At 47.2% G+C, this 9,196-nt stretch overlaps 1 protein-coding gene across 4 annotated transcripts in view; it reads left to right on the top strand.

Moving 5' to 3' along the window:
• The window catches only part of RPH3AL (rabphilin 3A like (without C2 domains)), a 40,660-nt gene that overhangs the window by 11,071 nt on the left and 20,393 nt on the right, over positions 1 to 9,196 (top strand). For all 4 annotated transcript variants that reach the window (XM_035889542.1, XM_035889544.1, XM_035889543.1 and 1 more), the window contains 2 exons: positions 614 to 743; positions 4,785 to 4,871. In XM_035889542.1, coding sequence (XP_035745435.1) covers positions 614 to 743; positions 4,785 to 4,871 — 217 coding nt within the window. The remainder of the gene's footprint in view (positions 1 to 613; positions 744 to 4,784; positions 4,872 to 9,196) is intronic.

Genomic DNA, 9,196 nt, shown 5'->3' with positions numbered 1-9,196 from the left:
CTGCAGCCGGGCTCATTTTGTTCTGATGGCTTTAGTCTGGCCTTTCTGCTTCTAATGGGATGTGGGCGAGTGATGTGCCTGCAGCGCTGCTTTCAGGGAGCGTATGTAAGAATGGAGCAGGGCTTGGCAGGTCTAACTCCTCTGCCCTTTCCCAGTGCTGTCTGACTTGCCCTGATACGAGCACTAAATGCTTTTCCTGCTCTACAGGCAGGAAATTGTTGTGCTGAGACTGTGTGGCCCTATGACACTGAGCTCCTAAAGGGTGCTGGGACCAAGCCCCTGTTGTGAGCTGTCTGCGCTGCTCCCACTAGCTGAGTCAGGCCTGTCAGTGGCATTCGCAATTTTGATTATTTTGGGCTTGGTGAGCGTCAATAGATGGATTTACAGAGGTTTGTATCCCCTTAAGTCCAAGAGCCACCTGATGGGAAATACTGAATGCAGAGACTGAAGTGAAAGTACATATGGTCCCAGCAAGGGGCCCAGAACTGCACAGAAGCAGCAAAGATAGGCTGAGTCTGGAGCACACACCTGCAGGTTTTCGGCATGCCTCAGTACCATGTGCTTCAGTTCCAAGGTGAGTGCTGTGACCTCTGCTCTGCCTTGTTCCCTGCAGGCGCCTGGTGGAGCGGCTGGAAAACATGAGAAAGAACGCGATGGGCAACGGCCTCTCCCAGTGTCTGCTCTGCAGTGAACTTCTTGGGCTGCTGGGCAGTGCATCGGTCTTTTGTCAGGATTGCAAAAAGGTGGGTTTGGTCACACAGGTTTGGCCTGTTCCTTGTAGCAAATCTGTCTAGAAAAGGCCACTAGGCCTCTCAGAAGCTAGATAGCTCTGCAGAGTTAACTTATCTTAGCCCCACTTGTTGAGGTCAGTGCTGTCAAACCACCAGGTTTTCTCTTGCACCCCGGTTATCTTATTCTTCTGGATCCTGAAATGCTTAAACTGCACTTAATGCTGAGATGGGGTGCATCAGCCTCCCCTGCACCTCCTTCTCTGGGGTTGCAGAGTGAGAGAAGGGGCAGGAATGTATGGACATCAGAGGCAACTCATAAAAGGGTCTGTGTGCTTTACTGTTGTTTACTTCAATGTCTGCCCTTGGACCTTCCAGTAACATGTCTCTTCAGAGGACTTAGTCCATCTTCAAGTCAAGCTCACAAACCAGCGTGAGGTTTCCAACGCTGATACATAAGTTAGCCTGTGCATCAATGCCCGTGTTTGGGTATGTTGTTGGCAGGACTGCACGGGTGCTGTTCGAAAGGCAGCATCAGTTTGCAGGGAGACTGCTGTTCTGCCAGTGCCCTGTTGCTTGTCTAGACTCTGCAGCCAAGGGGTTAATCTGTATTGCTGTGGAGCTGATGATCTCCAAGGCAACCACTTTATCCTCCCTCTGCTGGGAGGCTGTTTTTCCTGCACTTGAAGCCCATCTTTCCCTGGGGAGATACCTCTGTAAGTGGCTTTGCCTCAGCATGTTGCCTGGGGAGAGTTGAGGGTACCTGCTGGGTGCAGAAGTGTTTCTGACTTGCTGGTGGTAGGGTGGAAGGGAGCAGCCTGTGCTTACTCTGCCCCTGGTGCATACTGGAGCCAAGAAGACATTTGTCCATGTCACCCACCCTGTCCCATGGAGCCCACAGGACAGTGCCTAGAAAAACCTGCTCCTTTACCGTGGAGTGGTGCATGTTGGTACCTTTCTGGTTAAACAGCCATGCAGGCCACGACAGAGAACCTTTCATGCTGGCTCTGATGGAGTTTGTGGATGCAGTTCTTGTGCAGTGCAGGCTGCTGGGCTAGGCCTGCACTGGTCCACTGTTGGCTGCAGCGTTGCTGGGCTTAGAGCTCTTGTAAGGGAGGGAAGGGAGGTGGGGTGCCCCTTGCAGTTAGAAATGAGGTCCCAGCATCCCTCCATACGTGCTCGCTGGGCAGGGAACTGCTGTGAGCTGTGCTGCCTTTGCTGTCAAGCGAGTTTCTCCACTGGATCCAATTTGCAGAAGTAGCTTGATTGAGGTAGGGGTTATGCAGAGGATTGCTTGTAAGGCAGTGACTGGGAAAGTAAATGCAAATCTTTGAACCCCTGGGTCCCTAAGCCAGCAATAAAGTAGCTTTTTAGGAAGGGGTGGGGAAGGAAGCAGCAGTAAGCTACTGGGAAGTGAAAGGTCTGGTTTAAATGGGAGTTACAGGGCAGCTCTTGCAGAGGAGCATGGGCGCTGTGCACACATGTCTGTGGAGAATAAAGGGCTGGATGGCAGACAGGAGACGGCTAGCTGTTTCCTGAATTTCAAGCAAGCAGAATAACAGGATGTGCTGTATTCTTGCCTTCTTCCCTTGCCGATTCTGCTCTCACCTTGTCCGAAGCCAGCTAGGTCACATTGCCGCAGCACTTTCTAACCTCCTTCCCGTGAGCCTTGTACACTAATGAGGAGGCAAAAGCTGGCGCAGACACTTCCCTGCCCCGTCCAATTGCAGTTGCAGGTAGTAAACACTCCAGCTAGTGAGGCTGCGTGAGGCCGAGGCTCCGGGAGGGCTCTGACCAGGAAACCCCAGAGAAGGGGTGGCTTTTCTGTAGTTATTCCCTTTTTGTCTGAAGTCTGTTGGGCAGTTCAGGAGGATTCATATCTGCGTTGATTCATATCTGATAAAGTGAGACCCTACTTTTCCAGTGCGCATTTTGCAGCTGCTTTCAGGTTGGCTGCACTTTTCAGCTGTGTGCAAGCTCAGAGCAATGCTGACTGGGTGCCCTGAGCTTCTTCCCTTGCTGCTTTTTAATGTTGTTGAGTGAGCTCGGGGAACTGTCAGCCCTTTGGCAGAGCACACAGAGTGGACTGTGACTTTAAGCTTGTTCCCTCTCGACCAGGGATATCCATCACTCGTGCAATGTTGTATGCAATAACCCATGGCTTGTCAGGGAATTATGGATTTTTAAAGTGCATATTTTTCTTGGTAGCATTGTTCTGTTACCATCTCATTGCAGTCTGTTTAATTCAATAACAGGAATTGTGGTAACGATGCTTCAGCAAGTCCCTTCTGCTGAATAGAGGTTCTGTATTTCTTGTAGCCTGGTGGATTTTCGAAGTGCCACTTTTTGTTTTATGAAGAATGTTTTTAATATTAGATTTTATTATCTTAGAAGTAAATGCATTATGGCAAGACAAAGATGTATGCAAATTCAGATGTGTTAACAATAGCAGTAGTTAGACAAAGCCTAAGGTGTCAATTACCATGCAGAGGGTATCAGTATCGTGTATAAAAGGTGATGTATAAGAAAGTGCTTTATCCTGTATTTAATGAGGAATGGGGCTGCGTTTAATATCCTTGGTTCTTATGTCTTCTTCTGAGGGGTTGTAAGTGATGCTCCATTTTCCAGCAAGTCTGCAGAGAAGGGCAGGAGGAAAGCCCCATTTTATACTGGAACTTTCAAAAGTTAAGGCTAGGTATAAAATCGCTTGGAAACTTCCACTAGAGGGAGTGTTTGAATGTGCTATACGTGTGGGGATTGGGATCTTTGAGGGTATTTAAGACTGAGTTACTCTCTCAGATTTTGGTTTGAGGGAGGGAGAATTTGGGGTAGTTCAGGTGGTGTCTGCTAATTGCATCTGCAATCCCTGTTGGCTTGGGTAGCACCATGTTGAGTATTGATGTAGCAGACCCAAGAGGTTGTTCCTTATTTCTTTAGGAGGATGAGGGCAAGGACAGGAACAGCGAGATGGAGAGGACCATCAACCTCTGTGGGGCTGCTGGTGTCACCTCCCACTTTCTGTGCAGCATGAGTCAGGGACAGACCTGCCTCTGGACTATACTGACCAAAACAGTTGGGTGTGTTTATTCATGCAATGAAGCCATTGCCTCAGGTGCCATCATTCTGCCACTCTCCCCCAGGCGTGGGCACTGAGGGCTGAGTGAGCCACTGAGACTTTTGTCCCTGGATGCAGACGTTCTGGCTCAGAGGAGGAGCAGCCTGACTGGGGGGGAATAAGTAAAACCTTAGCTGGGGAGATTAAATTCACATGTGTCTCTAAGCAAGGTTTTGCTCTCCAGGGCCCTCTTGTGAGTGGCTTTTGCTCTGTGAGGATCAAAGAATTCATCCAATTTCTCATTCAAGCTGTAAGCCAAGCCTGATACACATCAGCTTCATTATATAATATTAGGTGATTCAGGTTGTAAATGGCTTGTAATGCCAGCGGAGGCATGAACGTTCCCTTGTGCAGCAATAGAGGCCATGCGGCGCTATCAAGCATTCTGCTCAGGAAATGTGCATGTAGGCACGGTTGTGCCCGCTTCCTAAGCAGCCACAAATCAATAGCTGCCGAGTGCGTGCTGAAATGGAGGGGAAGCCATGGGGTTTAGACTACGTATGTGAGGGAAGGGAGGAGAGGATTTCCAGTCTTGCACAAACTCGTGCTTGTTTTGTACTTGGTTACAGCTGCTTTCTGTGCCACAGCGATTGGGTTTTAGGATTTAGAGGAATTAAAAAAAAAAAAAAAAAAGCTCTAGAAATATGCTTATTGGTCATGGGGTTTGATTTGCCCTGTCCAGTTCTCTTCTCAACCTCCAGTCAAAGACTGTGCTGTAGATTTGCCTTTGTCTCATGTCCGTATAGATCTGAAGCAGCTTCCTGTGATCAGTGGTTCTCCGGGATAAGTAAGAAAATTGTGCCGTATTTAGATTTTTAAGGAAAGCAAAACAGAACTGTTGGGACAGATGCTTCTCGACCTTCTCTCTCCCAAGGGCTATATGGCTGTGGGGAGTTGCTAATGCCACCTTATTTTTCTTTTTTTCTCTCTCCTTGTTTCAGAAAGTTTGCACCAAGTGTGGAATAGAGACCTCTGGAACGCAGAAACGTCCTCTTTGGTTGTGCAAGATCTGCAGTGAACAGAGAGAGGTAAAATGCAACTATGGAGAGATGGGCTCAGCAGTGTGCACCTACCTGCCCCAAGTCTACTGAGTGTGTGTGGGCTCTTCCCTGTGCCTGGGCACTGGGAAGGGAAGTTGGGATGGAGTTTGGGAGGCTTGGCTGGACTCCAGCCAGTCTTCATTAATACACACAATGGTGACAACTTTGGTTTATGAGGGGGTGGAGAGAAAAAACCACACCAGCCCCTGCAGCGTGTATGGCTTTGTGGAATTTTTCTAGCTATGGTCAGAAGGAGACTGCTACCTTTTGCTGCTGCACTCTCCCTCCTAGTTCTGTGGCAAATAAACTTGGCTAATGCTGGTTCTTTAATACAGCTGGAGAGATCTATAGCATAGCTGCAATATTTGTCCCTCTAAAAATAACTAGGATTGCAGCTTTTAAGTCTGTTTTCCTCCCTGCCTGCAAAATCCCATAACTTGCCAATGTGTGAGACTTCTAATGTAGATCTCTAAATTTTTATATCTTCATCCTTGACTTTACAGTACAAAAAGTAATGGCCTGCCTCAATTCTGGTCTGCCAGTCAGCATCCACCAACATCAGGGCATGCTGCTCTACAGTGAAGTCAGTGAATTTGTGCTGTGATTACAGAAGGATTTTCCCTTGTTCCCATCAATTTATTTTGTGCTTTTCCTTGTGGTCTTGAACATCAACCCAGTGCAGCTATTTCTGACCACTGCAAACAACTGTGAAACCTGGGTGCTCTGCTAAATCAGTTTTTGAATGTAGTGAAAGCATTTGTGCAGGTATTTGAGATGCTGAATGTTTTTTTTTTCCTACTAGTTGTGGAAACTTAGCATTGCTTAGGTTTTACATAGGAGGGAATTATCTGTGGGGGGGCACTTGTGAAGTTCATGTTCAGGTAAGATGAGGTGTACATGGATGCTGCTGGCCTTTAGCTTTTGAGCAGCAGTGTGGATGTGGGTAGGGCAGGCAGAGGCCATTTCAGCTCCCTGGATATTGCTAATAATTTGATACACTGAATCATCCAGATGTTCTGAATTCTGGATGGAGGTCCCAAAATGGAGAGTGAAGCAGGTCAAGATATTTTCTATGTTCTTCAGGGAGATGGGTGTGGGACTAAAATTGACTTTATTTCTCTTTTTTTTTGTTCGTGCCATATTTTTTTCTAACCCCCCACTGTATAATTTATTTTTCCTATTTCATATAAAAATAATGAGAAGCCACGATCACCGGACAGAGAAGAATATTAACCTGCCCAGTAAGTGTTATGTGCCACCAATGTGTGAGGGTACGGTAACCTTCAGAGCTCACCCTCTCTGTGAAACCTGAGATATGTCCAAAGTGCTTCCCTAATGAAAATGGATAGAACTTTCCCTCTTAGACTAACTAAAAAATCAGCCTTGTCTTACCTCCCAGCCCTAAGCTTCATCTTTATCTTTTTGATTCTCTTTAAGGTCGGTTCAGGTCTGTCTCCTTTCCTGTTTGCAGTGGTGCCGATGCCCTGACCAGGAGAAAGTTGGAAGGGTCACAGTGTGGACACGCAGTCAGGCATCAAATCATACATCCCCTCTGTCTTCCCACATGCTCTGCTTTTATTTTGGGGGAAGGCAGGGAAGCATTGAGAATTAGCAGAAGCCTTGAGGCATGTCAGGCTGGGCAAGGAAGTTGAGGCTGTATCAGAATAAATGCCTGAAAAGTGACTTTGATCAGATCTTCCCTAAGAGTCTATGTAAGGCTGCGATGCTCTTAGGCCACTGGCTGATGGCTGGTGAGTGCCTGAAGCTGGTTCAGGTGCCTTGATATTACATGGCATGCACTAAATGACCAGGTTTCTTTTAAGGGCTTGTGTTCACAACCAGTTCCTTGTTGCCGTCTGTTTCTGTGATCTGGATCTGTCTTTTATTGCCATCTGCTCTGGACCAAACCCATTTGGCCATGCTCTTTGCTGAAGGTTATATTTGCTATCAATGAGTGCAGATGGATGTCTGCTCTTTGGGATCAGATATTCTCGTTTCTGTCTAACTTCTGAATGGTAAGTAGATATTAGCCCCATTTTATTTCCTGGGATCCAGGTAGGGAGCTTCAGGAACCCACCGAAGCACTTTGGGTTGTGTTAGCAGTAACAAGCCAATACTACCCTTCTTGGTGCACAGCCTGACTGAGCAAGGTTCTTCTTTAGCCCATGCCAATGAAGCACATGCTTAAATTAGGCTTGTCCCAGGCCACAGAGCTCTGACAACACCTCCCAACTTGTCAGGCCATGCTCAGGCCCCTAAACTTGGCCAGCTCTGGTGGTTGAGTGTTTGATGCTGGTCCAGAGTGCCCCCTCCCCAGCAGGTGCGATGAGATGTGGTGTTTCCAAGCTAGGTGATTCCCTCCACATCAGCGCTCTGATCGCTGTCTGTAATTTTCTGAACCACTGCTCAAGCTATTTGGGCATGATATTTATGAAGCTCTCAACCCTGTTAGTGAGAGGCTGTCAGGCACTGAAGTGAGAAAGGGAGGTCATTTGGAAACCTGGATGGACTAAATGATGTTGGCTAGAGTTAATAAGTGTCATCTGGGTGGTACAAGAGCCTAGGACTATAATTGTCCCCTTTTGCCTCTGCCATGCACTGAGTGATCATGTGAGTCTTGTGGCCCACCAGGATGTCAAGCCAAGATGGTGGGGTTGGATGTTCACATATACTAGCTAACAGCTGAAGTGTGCAGCATTGTTCATAAATGCTAAAGCTCCCATCCCTCCATCTTCCTTGTTGTTATTTATCCCTGTAGGCTTGATTTTAGTTAGGGTAAGTTTAGTGACATGTGGCAGTCATCTTCCCCCTTTTGCCATGTGGACAGAATCTCTGCTGGCTTCAGTTGTGATTAAATCATCAGTATGCCTGGGTCAAAATGAAGACGAAAGTAACAAGCTATTGTTTACATCAATCTTTCAGTTGGAGTTGAATGCTTGATGCCCATAGATCCCTTTGGGAATCCCAGCCTTAGCCATTCAGAAGTGTTCTTTGCTGCTTCCTCTTTCCTTCAAAAAAATCTCCACTGGGAAGGCTGTGCTGCATAGCAATGAGGAACACGTTTCTCTGACACTGTCTTATTTCTGGGGAGTGGAGGTGATTAATGGATTCTGCCTGCTGCTTGTGTCCCAGTCATCCAGAATCAAAACGGTGCATATGGCAGCACTTGAGCTGCTGAGCATGATGTGTACATGCAGCGGTTTGAGGGTCTCTGAGCTGCCAGAGGGGCGCTGGGATGAAAGTACTGTGTTCTCACATGGCTGGGACCTGACAGAGCCTAGATGTTCCTCCAGGCAAGGAGAACATCCCTGAGGACCAGCAGACACCCCTGTGTCATAAGTGCATCTCTTTTTCCTGAAGTAAGATGGAACTCATCTGCTATAGACCAGAACTGGCCTATTGGAGATACCACTTGTCCCAGCTGTTTGCAGAAGCATCTATTGAAAACCATTTGTTCTTCCAGTATTCTGTGGATGTTTTCCTTTGCAATATCTTCTGAGGGCAATGGAATTAAAGCAGGTGTGGATGGTTTTATTGTTCCTGCAAGCCAAGGGTAGAAGCAAATTCAGTCAAGCTCACATTCACTTTTGAGGGCAAGAATTTCCCTTCCTTATTCACTCCTCCATGTGCTGCATTGCCTTTCTTGACTTTGCATCTTGCATTGGCTTTCTGGAGACTGAGCATGGAGGGCTGATCCTCCTTAAGGCAGTCCTGTTTCTGCACATGTATGGAGTCCCATGGCACGGTTGGGGATGCTGATTCACTTGGCAGTGATGCACCCACGGGAATGAGGGTGCAGGACAGAAAGGGAGCAAGTCCTCCAGCAAAATGGGCTTATTGCAGTGATTGTTAGAGGACCAAAACTGCCTGGGAGGAGCTGTGATACAGCTGGAATGATTCCCTGCTGCCAGGCCTCTGGCAGAGCACGTGAGCTTGATAACAGCTTGGGCAGCAATGCCCATGTTGAATTAGTCGCGTGTGGCTGAAGTCTGCCTGTCACCTCCTGGCCTGAAGGGGAAATGGGACCTGCTGTGTTTTGTCAAATCCCTGCCCAGCCATTTAACTCTCTGCACAGCCTTGCTTTGACTGATACCACCAGGTTCTGCAAAGCACCTTCCTGAATTACCACTTTATATATATATTTTTTTATATCCATAATTAGCGATGCTATCATCGTAATTAAAATCCTCTTGGAAGCGTTTGTGCACATTTACATTTGAATTGACACATCCAAAATTGTAGCGATAATGAAAACAGTTTAAGTAGGGTGGGGGGAGATAGCTTTTTTTAAACTCCATCGAGTATGAAAGAGT

The sequence above is a fragment of the Egretta garzetta genome, unplaced genomic scaffold, assembly GCF_000687185.1.
Source record: "Egretta garzetta isolate BGI_Z169 unplaced genomic scaffold, ASM68718v1 scaffold112, whole genome shotgun sequence".
NCBI classification, from domain to species: Eukaryota; Metazoa; Chordata; class Aves; order Pelecaniformes; family Ardeidae; genus Egretta; species Egretta garzetta.
The sequence above is the reverse complement of the archived record's forward strand: the minus strand, read 5'-3'. Positions and strand labels throughout refer to the sequence as shown.